Source organism: Petaurus breviceps, unplaced genomic scaffold (genome assembly GCF_028583685.1).
Source record: "Petaurus breviceps papuanus isolate PSGF00001 unplaced genomic scaffold, PetGlider_PUasm1.0 186, whole genome shotgun sequence".
Classification (NCBI taxonomy): domain Eukaryota; kingdom Metazoa; phylum Chordata; class Mammalia; order Diprotodontia; family Petauridae; genus Petaurus; species Petaurus breviceps.
Window position 1 is genome coordinate 14,813,026 of NW_027185798.1, and position 17,253 is coordinate 14,830,278.

Sequence of the window (17,253 nt, forward strand, 5' to 3'; positions counted from 1 at the left end):
GACCCGGCGAACGGGAGAGGGGCAGCAGGAGGCCCTCGTGCTTAACTTCCTTCACGTGAAATGGGACCCAAGAGAATGGGAGAAGAGAACTGGCGTGTCTGGATCAGGAAGGATGTAGGGAGGGAGGAAACGCTCATTTAGCAAGCGCTTGCTGTGTACAGTGCGCGGAACTGAGCGCTGGGGATACAAGGAGAGAAGTGAGGTGGACCCAGCTCTCAGCTCACGCCCTGACGGGGCTGGCCAGCCTACCCCCACTCCCATCTGTCCACGATTGCAGTGTCCAGCCGGAGGCATCTTCCAATTCAGTCCACCCCTTTTACAGTTAAACTGAGACCCACAGGTGTTAGCCTCAGAGGTGGGGTTTGAATCCAGCTCTTGCTACTCATGATTTGGCCCGTAACAGGTGTCCTGATGTGTAAAGAAAAAAAAAAGCCAGCATTCATTAAGCACATCCTATGTGCCATTTTATCCCCATTTTACAGAAGAGGAAACTGAGGCAGATAGGTGCCGTGACTTGCCCAGGGTCCCAAAGCTAGTAAGTATTGAGGCTGGATGTGAACTCAGATCCATCCTGACTCCAAGCTCCCTGCTCTACCCGTTGCATCACGTGGCTGCCTATAATCGGGTGTTCATCCTGACAATGCCAAACACTAGCGTTGATGGATGAGCGATTGGGAGTGAAAGAGGACTCTCGCCCACTCCGGAACTCCACCTCTCACGCTGCAGGTTTCCACCCGGTCACTAAAAGCCGTCTCCACTGGGTGGTTCCATTTCAGCCTAGAGCAACCGGGTAAGAGCGGAGAGAAACGAGGGAAGCCGGAAGAGGGCGGTGGCGCATCTCTCATTGGTGAACCTAGGGGCCCATCAAGCGGCCCTGCCTTCTGATTGGCTCGGGCTATGCTCACGTAACCCACGATGTAAAGTTTTGTTTTCCTCGTCCCTTCCCAGCGCCTGCGCATTAAGGACGCTTGGCGGGGGGAGGTTGCTGTGGGAGCGGCTGCGGCTCAGACTCAGAGCCCTCCCTGGGACTCCGCCGCCCAGCTCCAGGGTCCCCGGCCGTTAGCAGGCCCACCCTCCGGGTGGGGACCGGGCACCACAATGTCGATCTTCACGCCCACCAACCAGATCCGCCTGACGAACGTGGCCGTGGTGCGCATGAAACGCGGGGGGAAGCGCTTTGAGATCGCTTGCTACAAGAACAAGGTCGTGGGCTGGCGCAGTGGCGTGTGAGTGAGGCGGGGCTGGGGACCTCCGGTCGAGGGGCGACGGGCCGAGCTGAGCGCCCACCTCCCCCACCCCCGCGTGCATTTATCATGCCCCTGCTGTGTGCCCAGGGTCTGGGGATGCGGGTGTGGTCCGGGGGGCCTGCACGCCCTGGATCCGCCGCGTCCAAGCCCTTGGAGCCCCGGCCCCAGTGCCAGGAGGGGAGGATGCGCCCTGGAGGGAGGAGCGGGGGGACCGACGTCAGTGCGCAAGAGGCGCTCTGTCCCGGGGGGCGGCCTGTTATGTAGTAAGCGCCCGCTGCGTGCCAAGCGCCGGGGTGCGGATGGGAGAAGTGACCCCCGCCCGGGAGGAGGGGGCTGGACGGACGGACGGACGTGTGCGAGAAGAAAGGACCAACAGCCGGGCCCCGGGACCGGAATGGGAGGAGAGAGCTTGCGTCTGTACGGTGGCTAACGTTGTGATCGGGTGTGTTTGCAATAAACATTCCGAGCGAACCGTAGGGCGCTAAAGATGGAAGAATCAGGTCTTGTTTTCAGAGCCAGAGCTCTGTCAGCAGGAGAGAAGGGCCCGAGTGGAAAATAGAGAGAAAGGGAGATGGTCACCGGCAGCCTCGCCCCTCCTCACTGTCCCTGTGCGGACTGCTGGTCCAGCCACTCCGTCCCTTCACCTATCTGTAAAATGGGTAAGAATAGTGCTTACCTCACGGGGTGGTGGTTCTGGGTAAAATAACATTAAAACACCATGTGAAAACGTGAATGATTACTCTTCTACCTGATACTGCAGGGAAGTGGAAATGGCCCTGGAGTGTGAAGACTTTGCCATTTAATGGGTGTTGGGGTCACCCAAGCAGATCCCTGGGCCTGGGTGTCTTGTATGAAAATGAGTGGAAACTGCCGTCCCTCCCAGCTCTACAATCAGTAGCATCAGTGCTGCCGGCAGACCCTGGCAGTAGAAATTTCCTGTTGGGCAATCACAAGCAGAGTGAAATGTGACCCACTGTCTTGAGAATAATTGGCTCACAAGACATTGAATGTTGCTATTGAGTATTTAACTATGATGTTCTTGAAGACAACATCATTCTGGCATGCCTAAATAGCAGGACTTTCTGGAACTTTCAGTTATATTCATGTATGATTTTCTCTCCCTTCCCCTCAGGGAAAAAGATCTTGATGAAGTTTTGCAGACCCATTCCGTGTTTGTAAATGTTTCCAAAGGCCAGGTTGCTAAAAAGGAAGATCTTATCAGTGCTTTTGGAACGGATGACCAGACTGAAATCTGTAAACAGGTGAGTTCTGCAAAATCTGCAAAGACAAAGTATTTCATATTTCTTATTTCCAAGATTAAATGTTCCAAACCGAACTTTGCTGTCATTTCCTGTCTTCATTGTTAATCCTGGAAAGCACTTTAGAGCAGCAAGGTTTTGTGACGATCTTTAAGAACACCAATTCAGAAGTAATTAATAATTCGGGTGTGGGTGTTGTGCCTTTCTGCTTAGTAAAAATGTCTTCCTCTGCAAAGGTCCGAATGTTTAGAACATCATAGACTCAAGCAGCTGGAAGGAAAACTAAGGATCCATCCAAGCACTGCATCTCAATGCCAAAGTGAGCCCAAACTCCAGAGCCCTGCCCAACAAAATGGCATATATTAGAGACAAGCCTGTCTCTAATGTGACCAGCCTAGTTTAGTTGACAGAGGTTTCTGATTTAAAAATTGGTCACCAACTAAGTAAATTTTTTAACCACACCAACTCATGAAAACTTTATCAACAAAGAATAGGAGGGTACTGATAGTCAATGAATACCAGTGAAATTATAGCCCTTTAAAACATAAAAGTTTTGAAAGGAAAAAGGATTTCAGTTCAAAATCAGTCACTTTTTTCAAACCTGTACCTCAAGAAATTTCAGGTTCCTCCAAATTAAGTTCTCCTTTTATGACCAATTTTCATTATGGCCTGTAAAATTAAAATTTTAATTGACTCTTTCTACTCATCTAGAAATACTTTAAATGTTTAATGTCATCATTCAAATTTCATAGATTGTCTTTTTCCTTCTAGTCCACATCATCCCAACTAACAGTTGTTCACAAGGCAATGATAATCCAGTTCAGCTTAAAGAATGGAGGCCCATGCGAACTCACGTCTGAAATAGTTAGCAATTTTCATCCCAGAAACTCAGTCATCTTCAGGCTATAGCTGATTGTCTTTGGAGGTCAATTAGCATACAGTATGGGCACTTGAAAATTTAAAGGTTATTAGATTACCATCAACAAGCTGCAGTCCATGAGTGTGCTATAGGAAACAATGAATGTAAGTCAGAGAAGCATGGGAAAATGAAGAGAAACGGATGCAGTGAAGTTAGCAAAACCAAGAAATCAATATCACAATGACTGTGATGATGTAAGCAGAGAGAACAACTCATCAAAACTGGATGCTGCCAAACCCTAGCCCTGCGGCCCCTCCAGAGAATTGTGATAGGCCCCCACCCCCTTTATTTGCAGAGGTGGGAGAGGAGGGGTGGGAATGCGTCACTCTGTGGCTTCTGCTAAGCACTTCTTTATTCTTTGTTCTCAGTGATGGCTCTGAATGGGAACAATAAAAATGTGTTTGATAAGTAAAACTAAAGCTTATTCCTTCTAGATTCTAACGAAAGGAGAAGTGCAGGTGTCAGATAAAGAGCGACACACACAGCTGGAGCAGATGTTTAGGGACATCGCAACAATTGTAGCAGATAAATGTGTAAATCCTGAAACTAAGAGACCGTACACTGTCATCCTCATTGAAAGAGCAATGAAGGACATCCACTATTCAGTCAAACCCAACAAGAGTACAAAGCAGCAGGTCAGTATGTGGGCGTTGGGGTTTTTAAGGGTCCTTAGAATTCTCTCATGGAAATAAGTTTTTGCTGAATATGGCCTTAGTCCTGTTGTCAGAGTCCTCAGATCAGTAAGCATTTATCGAGTACCTCCTGTCTGCCAGACATTGTGCTAAATGTTGTTTGGTCATTTTTCAGTCAGATGAGGAAACAGAGTGAATTGACTTACCCAGGGTCACACAGTGTCTGAGACCAGATTTGAACTTGGGAAGAGGAGTCTTCCTCACTCAAGGCTGAGCACTCAGTGCACTGCACACCCAGCTGCCCTCCAGTATGTTAAACATGGGAATCCAAAGAAAGACTAAAGATAATCCCTGCTCTCTAGGAGCTCAGAGTCTAAAGGGGGAGACAACATGCAAACAGCCATGTACAGACAAGTTATATACAGGACAAATTAGAAATAACAACAGACGGAAGGCATGAGAATTACGAAGAATTGTGAAAGGCTTCTTGTAGACCTTGGACTTTTGAAGGTAGCTGGAGAGGTGGAGATTCCTGAGCATGGGGGACAGCCAGGGAAATGAGGATCATGTAAAATAGGAAAAGGTGACCAAAGTACACAAAAAATGTAATAACTTTTTTTTCCTTTATCTTAATAGGCCTTGGAAGTAATAAAACAGTTGAAGGAGAATATGAAGATTGAGCGGGCGCACATGAGGCTTCGATTCATTCTACCTGTGAGGGAGGGGAAAAAGCTAAGAGAAAAACTAAAACCATTGATCAAGGTGATAGAAAGTGAAGACTTTGGTGACCAGTTAGAAATCGTAAGCTAAAATATTTTTATTCCTTTGTATATTTGTTTTCTAAGTCATATCTGCGATTGTTGTAAGAAACATTAGAAAGTAGTGCATAGTCAGATCTGTATATGAAGAGCCTTCTGGATTATAAGTTACAGATAACTACTGAAGGATGACTGTTCTCCTGGGCTCTGCAGGGAAGGGCCTTTTTGGGGTTGGCAAGCCTGAGTAAGACTGGCAGTGACATTCACATAGCACAGGATGGTGTGATGGAGGTCCCCATGGTCACAAGGATGAAATTATGAGGGCACTTCCCCATAGGATGTTCAAAAGAAATGACCAAAGCACACAGCATATAGACTGAGGTTATAGTGTTTTAAAATCTAATTCACAGATAAGGAATCATTATGTTATCCTACCGGTATTTAGTACAGGGACTTCCCGTGTTAATAGTTTTTTTTTTTTAATTTTGTTTTTTCGAGAGAGTATTTATATGATGTACAGATACTTTTTATCTCATTTGATCCTCACAACAACCCTGTGAGGTAGGTTATTATCCCCATTTTACAGTTGAGGAAACTGAGGCAAACAAAAGTTAAGTGACTTACCAGAGGTCACACAGAAATAAGTGTCTGAGTCTGGATTTAAACTGAGGTCTTCCTTACTCCAAGTCCAGCCCTCTATCCACTACGTTACCAGCTGCCTCTTTTATTTGAAGCAGCCCAACTCCTCTCTTATCTAATGACAGAGAGTCACTGTTACAAAATTTTGAGCTAAATGAGCACCTGAACCACTCTGCTTTGAACTTGGACAAAATGAGTTGCTTCAAATATTCTCAAAAATCTTTTTGATAAATTTGTGTCTTGAAGGATCCCACATCTGTAGTTGTAGAAGCAAAGATTCTGTCTGTCTGACACAATCAAAGAACTCTGTTAAATGTTTCAGGTGTGTCTAATTGACCCGGGCTGCTTTAGAGAAATTGATGAGCTGATACAGAAGGAGACAAAAGGAAAAGGTTCTTTGGAAGTTCTCAGCTTGAAAGACGTGGAAGAAGGAGATGAGAAATTTGAATGAAAGTTTTTACCTGTCTCTTTACTGATAAACACAACACTAAAAGGTGTTCTCACTTCCTTCAGCACTGTTAACTTCTGTGTTTTTTTTTCCTGCCAAATACTTGCTTAGACTGCTTAATTTGAGGTTTTCATTCTAGTATGTGTGGTAATTAAATAAGTCGCTTACATACAGAATACAGTATAAAAATCCTAATGTGGGATAAATGTATCCTGGCTGTCAGGTTGGGCTACTAATATCAAAAGAACCAGGGTCAACCTCTTCCTGTTTTGCATTCTGCCTGGGCATCTGAGCTCTCTGTCATCTTAATTTTTGACAGTGTTCATTCTTTGTTAACTTTACATCCATGAAAGTTGTCTCAAAGTTTACACTAAAAATTCATGCTTTAGAAACATCCCTTCACAGAAATGGAATGTGTGCAGAAAGATGTAAGCCTGCAATATTTCTAAATGACAGAATTTGAGTGATTTTAATTTGGCCTAATATTAAGCTGGGTGTTGTGACTTCCCAACTGACACTGCTTTTAGAGTGCTTGTGTGTGTGTAAGTGTGTAAATATACATACATATATACGTACATAGTTACTGACTGTCCATCAGTATTCTCGTTTAGTAAACATGCTGCCAAAATGTAAAAGACTATCTTTGGTTTAAAAAAAAAAGTCATTCATGATAATTTTTAAAATTTATAATATATGTTAATACAAATGAAGTTATATGTAACAAATAAAACCTCTATTATTTTTATTAAACAATGATCTTTGTGTTTCTAAACAGTATTCCCATTTTTGTCAGTTTTACATTCTGTGCAATGTTAAGACTGAGAAATAACATGCCTTTTGGATTTGTAAAAGAAAGTTTAATTACTTAATACAAATATCCAAATAAATGAGCTTCAACCTTTTTTTAAGACGAACTCCTAAAATAGGTTACATTACAAAAGATGAATTATAACTTTACACAACAGAGATTTATTTTAACAAAACAATATTTTTCCTTAGTAAAAAAAAAACAGAAAATAAATAAATTCTCCTTGTAAATAAGCCTTATACAATTCTTAGGTACTTCTTAATCATTAAGGCTATATACCCTAATCACGTACCAGATGTCCTAATTAGGTCTTTCTCAGATACAAATGTCTCCCAAGACTAAATTATTTTACACTAAAATTGCTTATTAAGAATGTTTCAAGTTTTACATTCCTTCTAGTAGGACACAATATTCTTACTGTTTAATGTGTGTGGAAAGGAATATTAATGATGGTGTTTAACATGCAAAGAATGCCCAGCAAGTTGGCATCAACTTTACTGTTCTGTCCAAGATTTTTTTTGTAATCAGTTTTAAGTTTGCCTATAAAACTTACACAAAATTATGTAGTTGGCATTAAATGCATTTATCGTTAACCATAGTGCTATGGTGCTTCTTTTTTTAACTCCTTATATAATACAATTATCTGTTGTTGATCAAGAAGACAGTTTTAGTGGGAGTTGTAGTGAAATGTTAAAATGTAATATTCTCTCACTCATCATCTTTAGAGTAAGGGCTAAAATGAAAGTAGGAGAGGCAGAAGAACACCTGATTTGAGAGACTTCAAATTGAAGCCAATTTTTAAAGGTGTATTAAGTGCATTCATTTGGGGTCTTGTCAAACATGATGTAATTCCTGGAGGCTTACTTGTATTGGGTAGATAAACTAGTTTGCTATGCACTAGGCTCCTCAGGTGTATTTTGTTGATATACCTGTAACATTAAAATACTCTGTTTTAGTCTATGAGAAAGTCTCATTTAAACTCTGACAGGAAGGGCCCCTCCTTGATTGTTCCAGGAATTCACTCAGGTGAATGGTGGGTGTTGTCCTTATAAGGATTTTCTACAAGCATGAATTTTGTCAACTAATGGGTAAAACACAACATTTAAAAAAATGACAGTCAAAGGACATGAAACAGTCTTCTAAGAAATCTCAGCTATCAAAAGCCATACTGTGAACTGCCCCAAATCACTTTACAGAAATGCATATTAAAGGAAATCTGAGGTTCTATCCATTCATCATATTGACAGCTGACAAAAGAGTCACAAATGTTGGAGAGGCTGCTAGAAAACAGGTCTGTTAGTTACCATTAGCCGTGTTAGTGTACTGTTGGTGGAGCTGTGAACTAGTAAAAACCATTTTAGAAACTATTGGAGCTATGCCCAAAATGTCACTAAATTATGGCTATTCTTTGACTTGTCTCTATTAGGCCTATATTCTGAAGAGATCAAAGAAAGAGGGAAAAGACCAAAATATTTATAGCAGCTCTTTTGTTGTAATAGCAAAGTACTGGAAACTAAGGGTGTGCCCATCAACTGCAGAATGGCTGAACAAATAGTATGTGAATGTGACAATGCCATTGAGCTGTAAGAAATAATGGAGACAGTTCCGGTGAAACCTGGGAAGACTTGTATGAATTGATGCAGAAGGAAGTGAGCAGAACCGTTCATACGATGACAATACTAGAGGGGCGGCTAGGTGGCGCAGTGAGTAAAGTACGGCCCCAGAGTCAGAAGAACCCAAGTTCGGTTTCCCCTTAGACACTTAACACCCACACACAAAAACTAGCCCTGTAACCTTGGGCAAGTTACTTAACCCCAATTGCCCTGCAAAAGGCAAAAAAAAAAAAACAAAACCCAGACAATACCATAAAGACAACTCTGAAAGCCTTATGAACTCTCCAGTGCCGTGACCAGCATGATTCCAAAGGACTTGAAGGATGGATTTAAAAACAAAACGCGTTTTGGGGTGTGGCCAATATGGGAATTTGTTTTCTTTGCACATTTTCCTACAAGGGTTTGTTTTTCTTCAATGGTTGAAGGGAAGGACATGGGGAGAGAACAATCGATTTCTGTCCATTAAAAAGATAAGATTTGAAAAGAAGCAACTGAATGTTTTCACAGTCTTCAGGAAGGGTGTGGAGATTTCATTTGAGGAGGACCAGGCTGACCCATTCAGCCAGAGCCCAGTAGCTTCTAGGTCTCGCCTTGAGACCTGGACCATGCAGAGTGGGCTTTTCTTCCAGAAAGGAGCAGGTGGGAGCCTGGGCCAGTGGAACAGGCAGCCAGTTCCAGACCCACACCAAGGCTATCGGCACCCAACTCCAACTCCAACTCCCTAGGGGTTGCTGTATATAAGAAAAGCCTTTGGGATTCAAAGGCTAATCTAGCACATATTTCAATGTCAGATATCTAAATAAGAATAAACAAAACAAGCTATTGCTTGATCCACTAGTCTTTGCTTGAGGAACTTCTGTGATCTCAGCTGTGACCTCCTCAGTTTGAGTTAGGGTTCCTGAGAGCCCTAAAACATCCCCGTGGTTGACTAGCTGGGGAATTCCTGAGACTTCTAAGAGAGTGCTCAGTTCTCACCTAACTCAATAAGAGGTAGGTGCTCAATAGTTTGCTGAATAGAAAAACAGCAGATTTGGAGAGGTTCCTCAACCAAATGGAGAATAAGCTGTCTTTCAGCCCTTTTTATCATGACCTCTTGAAAGAGCACTACCTAAAACTGACCAAGGAAATTAAGTCCAACTCGATCCACTATTTAATGAGCCTGAAATATTCAGATGAGTGAAAAATTCCATTCAAGACTGCAATTGTTTGCTCTGATGTGATCTTTGAAATGACTCACTGCTCATCCAACTTAACCAATTCAACAAATATCCAGTTTGTTGTGTGTAAATCACTGGTCTAAGCATTGAGTGAAATAATGATGTAAGTTAGATAAAACCTAATACAACATGGTCCTTTGCCTCAGGGAGCTTGTAACCTAGTAGGGGACAGGAGATATAAATAACTTTAATGCAAAATTATACATCATAAGTACATAATGAAGGAATAAAGTGCTAGCTATGTGAGGTCCAGCTGGGGCGAGTATTGTGTATAGGGAGGTCTCAGGGAAGGCTTGTTCAAAAATGAAATATTTCCATTGGGCTTTTAAAGGATGAGTTAAAATCAACATGAAGCTGCTTACTGTGTGAGCAAAGGCCAGGAGTATGTGGGGCAGGGGAAAAAGGAAGAAACAAAAATGGAAGGGGAGGGCATAATGACGGATTCAGACAAACTAGGAAGTCATGTGAAAACGTGAAGTGGGGAGGCTAGGTGGCACAGTGAATAGAGTCAGGAGGACCTGGGTTTGGATCCAGCCTCAGACACTTAACACAAAAACTAGCCGTATGACCTTGGGAAAGTCCCTTAACCCCAATTGCCCTCCAAAAAAAAACAAAAACAAAAAAAGAAAGAAAACATGTGAAGGAAGTGAGCAGAACCAGGAAAACAATTTATCCGAGGATAACAATAATATAAAGTAAACACTGGCAAAAGAGGTCAGAACTCTGGCCAATGCAGCAATGGACCACAGTTTCAGGAAAGAAGGGAAGGATTAGACATGCAAAAGAAGTTTTCAGAGACAGCCAGTGTGTGAATTTGTTTGGCTTGGTTATTCTTGGGGCTTATGGGGGGATGGGAGATGGGGAGAGTTGGGCAATGGATTGCTCTTTCTAAGCACGAAAAGGAAAAAAAAGCATCAGGGAAACAGAAGAAACTTCAGAAGCATGCAGACTAGCAGGGCAGTTGTACAGTGTTAAGTTTTACATATTTATAAAATAAGTATATGACTTTTTCCTCTAAAAAACTGCATGTAAATTCAGAGTTTCACATAATCTTTTTTTCTGTTCTTTCTATATTGTATTGTTCATGTTTGTAAAGTTCGTGACATTAAGGAAAAACACGTCAAAAAAGGAAGGCAGGGTAAAAGTCAAATCATGGAGGGCCAGCCATTGAGGATTCTGAACAAAGATGACCAACATATCCGGGCTTAAGGAAGCCTCGTTTGGTCCTCCAGCCGAGAAAGAACTGGAGCAGAAAAAAAAGCGGAGGCTCTTTGAAGAGTGCATGTAATAGTAGGGAATCTGAAGATGCCCTTGTATTGGCAAGCTAACAGGTGCTTGGCACTTAGCTCCAAGTTCATAAATGTGGTAAGTATTAAGACCCAGAACGTGTGAATCTCGAAGGGAGATGAACTGACTGACATAACAGGAAGAAGCAGGACAGGGAGGAGCTAAAACCTTGTATAAAGAGAAGCTCAAACTAGAGAGCCAGAACTTCTGGGAGGCACGTTGTGGAAGCCGAGCAGCTACTGCTGGAGAGAGAGAGAGAGAATTGCCAGGATAGTGTCGGTACTTTGTCAGATTCGACAGCTGTTAGAGGACCATGCTGTTGGTACAGAAGCCCTGGGACCTTGCTGCTGGTTCAGAAGCCCAGAAAGATTTTCTTGTATGTTTACAGAAATCCTGGAGGAGGGTCTTGGTGATGATTTCAGAGGTCCTGGGACTATACCAATGATTTGTGTTGATTCCTCAGACCTTGTTGTTGGGTCTATGTTGATTTCACAGGCAGAAAGTGAATGGATGAGGGTGCCGGCAATGTATATGAATGTTATTGTGGGTTTGTTAAGCTTTGTTTTCCCAGGAACAGAAACTGTGAACTTCAGTGTGGAACGGGAACTGGAGGAGAAACTGCATGAGAAGCTGGGCAAAGAACTGAGAGCTATCTGCCTTTGAACTCAGGTAACAGTGGGATAGATTCTGGCAGGAGCTAGGACCATGGAAGGGGAACCATGGAAGCGGAGAGACAGCCTTGAATTAAGATGAAAAGACCTTTCGTTGGGTATTTAATGCAAACTGAGAAAATCATGATTTACTAAGGGTAAAGAACTTTGGCCTTTATATTTAGAGGACTGATTTAAGGACTTACTAATTAAAGATGATTGAAAACTAATCTCCAATTAAGAAGAAAGAAGATTTTTTGATTGAAGAGACTAAGACAATGTGACCTAGAGGTGGAAAACTTTTGACCTCTGTACTTTGTGTCAATTAAGCAGGCTTGCCTCCTTAAGAATGATTGAGTTACTAAATGAATGTACTTTGTTTAAAACTATGTGACCACTTTGGTGAAAACTATGTGGCCCCTTTAGCGATAAGTTGTTATGCCATAACATTCTGAATGCTTTATTTTAATTTCTGTGAATGTTTTGTCTTAGTTTGTCACTGAATAAATAGAGAATTCACTATGCTGTGTAATCAGAACCTTGAAAGCTGTTCACAGCAGCAGCCCTCTAGAAAGCTGCCCATACTTGGCTTTCTAGTATGGAGGCAGGCAGTAAGTAATAACAGCCTGGACTAGGAACCAGACAGTGGAAAGGGAAAGGAGGAGATGGGTGTGAGAGCTACACCAGAGGCTGAGTAGACAGTACATAGTGACTCACCATATGTGAAATATGGCAAAGAGGATGTCAAAGATCACCAAGGTTTCAAGCCTGGAATTTTGACAAACGGAAACGTTCATGACAGAAACAGTGAAGCCAGAGAAAAGCGAGCCTGGGGGACAACACAAGGGAAACAGGTGGCAATGAATTCTATCCATACCAACAAGGAACTCCAGGACTGCTCTGGCAATGTAAATCTGGGAGGGATCCACACAGAAACAATGGCAGAAGCCTTGGAACTTCCAGAAGAATTCAGAGCAGCCAATGCAGGGGAAGAGAAATGAGGTCTGAGGAAATGACCTCTGGGGAAACAACCCAAAAAGTGAGAGGAAGGAGAAAGAGAAGAAAGGGGAGGAGAGATTAAAGAGACAGGAGGATGACCCGGTGTAATGAAATGCAGATTTGGAAGATCTTCCCTGCCCCTAGGCTAAAGTGCACCTGAAGCCTGGGGTGGGAGGCTTGTTTTCCAGTAGATACTTCTTGATTGGCCAGTGAGTCAATAAGGATGTTACATTCTCGGAGCCAGGAGAAGGCCATATAAGCCCTGATGTGTAGCTTTGTTTTGGGACTTGCAGGCCACTCTTCTCTCCTGGTCCATGGCTCCACAGAGTCACAGCTACCACAACTGGGAAATAAACGATTATCCCAGCCCCCATACTTTCCTTTTACTCTGCAGATCCTGTTCGTGACGCCATTTTGTAGCAGCAAGCACCCCAAGCACGTCCTCAGGGTTTGCTGCCCATACAGGTTCTTGGATCTGCTTTGTTAAAGGAAAGCAACTCAAAATGGGTTAACAAGCTTACTTTAATCAGTCAGACATATATCGTTTACCTTGTTCAGGAGAAAAGGTCAGCACCCTGAACCTCAAAGTATACAGGCATAATTATCAAGACAGAAACAGATCAAGTAGACAGCTTTCCAAACTGTCCAGCCATTACTTCCATACCCAGTCAACATCTGGGTTTCCACATCTGGGTTTTTCAAAGCCGGGGGACTCTCAACAACGGCTTCCCAGAATTCAGATCAAATCACAGAACACTTCTCAAAGTGAGTCCCAAAACAAAGCTACACATCAGGGCTTATATAGCCTTCTCCTGGCTCAGAGAATGTAACAACCTTATTGACTCACTGGCCAATCAAGAAGTATCTACTGAAAAACAAGCCTCCCACCCCAGGCTTCAGGTGCACTTTAGCCTAGGGGCAGGGAAGATCTTCCAAATCTGCATTCGCATTACACCCGGGAGGTCTCTGAAAGCAATGGAAAGAAGCAGATGAGTCAGAGAGCTGCAAAGAGGTCCAGGATGCTGAGGAATGAATAAAGGTCATGATCAATTAGGAAACAGCTGAGGACCTTAGGAGACTTTCAAAGAAGCTTGGGGAAGGAGGGGCGGTGGAGAATTGGAGGCCAAATTTCAAGGAGTTAAGAAAAATAAGCAGTGAAAAGTATGGGGAATAGACAACCTTTTCAAGAAGTTTGGTCATGAAAAGAAGAGAAAGATGTGGTGGTATCTGGGCTAAGGTTAGAAGAGAAAAGGTTTGGGTTTTTTTTTAATTGGGGAGGCATGTTTGCATGTAGAAAGGAATTAGTAGAAAGGAAGAAAGTAAAGATGCCAGAGAGAGGAAAAACAGGAGGTGAAAGGGATTAGCATCAGTTAAGGAGAAAGCTGGCTCTTCCTCTGAGGAATGGAGAAGAGAACAGCAGTGAGGTTTCTGAGAAGTTCTGAACTCCTATCAGGTGACCTCAGTCTTCTCAGGGAAGGTGCAGGCAGTCACCTTCACCTCCTTTAGGTGTGCAACAGCGAAACTGGGAGAGCCTCTAACCTCTCAATGTCAGCCTAAGAATTCAGCCCCATAAGAGAAACCAAACTAAGAGGGGTTGACATTTTCCTATTAGATTTTCACCAAGTTAAAACATGAGAGATCAGTTCAATATTAAAATTGCTAAGTGATATTTCATGTTGTATAAAAAAAAAAACCAGTGATCATATGAAATAAATAATATGAAATGGCTATAGCTTTAGTTTTCCTCCCAGCCACATCCTGAGAGTGGAATAGGAAAGCTGTAGTAGATAAGAGCTAAGGGTCTTTGAAAGCTCCAACTGAAGCCTGCTAGCCAAGGAGCAAGGAAGGCCAGGGTAAGAAGGTTCCCACTCAGAGACGGTCCAGAAGCCATAGATGGAGCCAGAGCCAGTGGCCAAGCATTGGCATGGTGTGAACAAAGGGGCCAGAGGCAGAGGGTGGTGTCTCCATCCGAAGCAGACATCCATACCGGGACCAAACGAAGTTCAGAAATGAACCACAGATATGATCTGAGAGCAAGCCAAAGACAGGGACAGTCTGTGTTCCAGTTAGAGTCCATACAATTTGTAGGACTTAAGTCTTTTTTCCAGGAAGGGGTCTTTTTCTACTTGGCCCACCCTCTGAATTAGCAGCATCAGGAAGGGTCCTCGGCATCCCTTTATAAGGAAATGGCCATCTCTGAAACATGGCACACAATAAACCCCATAGGAAGGGCCAGTCATACTACTCTTAAGCCGCACTGGAGGTATTTTTACATATATTCAACGTATTCACCTTCTGGAAGCTGTGTCCCAAAAGTTCAAATGTAGATCACATCTGAATCGTGCTGTTGAACCTAGATGAAAAACACATTTTTCCCCACTTTAAATTAAGTCTATGGATCAGAGCAGTTAACAGTTTGATTCAGTATGGGTCTTCCCAGCAGCTCCAATGTAATGGATTCACACCAGGTGTAAATGGAGAAGTGACTAATTTAGGTGATGTTGGAAATGCAATCTAAGTCATAAATTACTTTGGTCAAGGGGTTTGGAAAGAGGAAAATTGCATTCAGAATTAAATCTCAGCATATGGTCCCAAACATGAGACCTACAAAGTTTTTAATGCTAGAAAATAACCCATGAAAAGCATTAAAACCTTGAACACAGCAGCCACTGGGAGACAGGCTGAGCGAAATGATCTTTTCTCCTATGATAAAACAGACTGAAGAATGGAATGGACATTTGGGAACCAAACTAACCATACACATTGAACAGTTTCCTTAAGCATAAAAAAAGGATCATCATTTTGGCAGAAGCAAAATGGCGTCTTACCTTTACAATGTTTCTGCAGGCTCCAGTTCCCATGTTATGATGACCTGAGATGTTTGCTTGAGAACACACTTCTCCTGTTGTGCTACAGCAGTTGGTGTTAATGTGTGGCCAGCTACTCAAAGCATCCAGAGGATAAGGCAGAAAGGGCCTCTGGAGATTCTCATCCTGTCTGCCTCTGGCTTCACACAGCTTAATCCACGATGGCACCTTCAAAAGCAAAGAAATACCCAAGTCAAAATGGAACCTTGCCACGGCACTATCCTCCCTTGCTGAACTAACAATGCAGCCAGCAAAGTACACTTAAAAACCTCCAACCAAGGGGTAGCTCTCGGCCTCAGGGCAGGCAGGAGGGATCAGTCTGGGAAGGAGGAGGGTGATGTGAAAGCAAAGACTAACAATAAAAAGACACTTTCAATAGATTTGTCCAACCAAGAAGATGATGGAAATTGTGTTGGAAAATATGAAAAGGGATCATGAAATGCAAGAAACCCAAGTAAGCTCAGACCAGTGAGTCACAAATAACTCCTTCGCAAAGAAAGGGCACAAAGAACATGTGGCAAACAACAAGCATCACCATTAAAAACCAAAGTTAAACTGAATGTATCTCCAGAGGAAGCAAAGAGCTGATTGTAGACGTAGCATTTATTTCAGATTCTTCTGTGTGTGCACAGGCTTGTTGGAATAAAGATCACCAGATTAGAAGAAGTGATAGAGAAAGAAGACTGTATGTGTAAGCCAGCAGTTCCAGCCAGACATGTTCAAACAAACTGTGGACTCCAAAAAAAGGCAGGGGTGACTGGCAAAACTAAAGCTGCTGATTTTTTATTCTTGGCATTTCTTAGACCAGTTCAACTAAGGTAACAGTGATCACAACAAGGAAGGCCGAAGAGCCCCAGAAATACCCTCAGCCTGTCAAGCAGTCACTGAGGAGCTAGGTGTTAGGTGAGGGAGATACAAAGACAAGAATAAGACCATCCTGGCCTGTAAGGAGGGGAGGAACCTTAAAGTCCTTGCCAGGACATAGGACCCAGAAACATTAATGAGCCCGAAGGTGTCCAAGGCCTGGAGTCCTTCCATGTGGAGGCTGAGACTGGCAGATGATGGAGGTCAGAAGTTCTGAGCTGTAGGGGGTAAGACCCAGCCGGTGTCCCCAACAAGTCTGGGACCAATAAAGTTCCCTAGAGTGGGGGCCACCTGGCTCCCTAAAAAGGGGTGAACCATCCCAGGGCAGAAATGGAACAGACCAAAGCTCCCCCACAATCTGCAGGGGGATTGGCCCCATAAGTGGCGAGAATACTTCTAGGATGGGTGAGATAGGGAGATCTAAGGTCTAAATGAATAAATAACATAAATGAGAAATAGTGCCATATCACAAAGTAGCAAAAAGCCACAGAGGAAAACAAACAAACCTCTGAAGAACCTGACTTAGAACCAGCTGAATCATGTTATACCAGTACATTCGCTGATGAAATTGGAAGGACAACAAACAGATGAGACCCAGAAGAGGTTGGATGGCACTTTTATTGATCCATTCTTATCAATATGCTTATGGCTAAAGGATGATCAGGGCCTCAGGGGAAAGACAGCAAGCTCAAATTATTATTATGACTGATGATAATAACAACTCACATTGCTATGGCCCTTCAGTGACTGCATGACATTTGACATCACATCTCATGTGATCATCACAATAAGCCTATAAGGTAAATGTTCTCAATAGCCCCATTTCACCAGTGAGGAAACAGAGACCCAGAGAAGTCAGATGATGGCTACCCAGCTAGGACCCATCTCTGGCCGGATGACAGCCTCCATCATCCTGACTCTCCATCCCCTATGTCAGGACAGTAAGCAGAACACCCAGCAGGGCCAGCCTTGAGTCACCCACAATTTCTAACACTGATCAGGAAAGAAGGACAAACCAAGAGAATTATCCATTAAATTAATAAGTT

General features: G+C 43.1%; 2 protein-coding genes across 3 annotated transcripts in view; one reads left to right on the plus strand and one right to left on the minus strand.

Moving 5' to 3' along the window:
• Positions 1-932: 932 nt before the first annotated feature.
• Positions 933-7,303, plus strand: SBDS (SBDS ribosome maturation factor). Its single transcript, XM_069089552.1, has 5 exons — positions 933-1,226; positions 2,380-2,509; positions 3,860-4,060; positions 4,694-4,858; positions 5,777-7,303. Exons 1-5 carry the CDS (start codon positions 1,099-1,101, stop codon positions 5,903-5,905), a joined length of 753 nt encoding a protein of 250 aa, XP_068945653.1. The 5' UTR covers positions 933-1,098; the 3' UTR covers positions 5,906-7,303.
• Positions 6,738-17,253, minus strand: part of LOC138162405 (merlin-like) — a 54,030-nt gene continuing 43,514 nt past the window's right edge. For both annotated transcript variants that reach the window (XM_069089550.1, XM_069089551.1), the window contains 2 exons: positions 15,305-15,511; positions 6,738-14,829 (listed from right to left, as the gene is read on the minus strand). In XM_069089550.1, the coding sequence (XP_068945651.1) occupies positions 14,794-14,829; positions 15,305-15,511 (243 nt within the window). In that variant the 3' untranslated portion in view covers positions 6,738-14,793. The remainder of the gene's footprint in view (positions 14,830-15,304; positions 15,512-17,253) is intronic.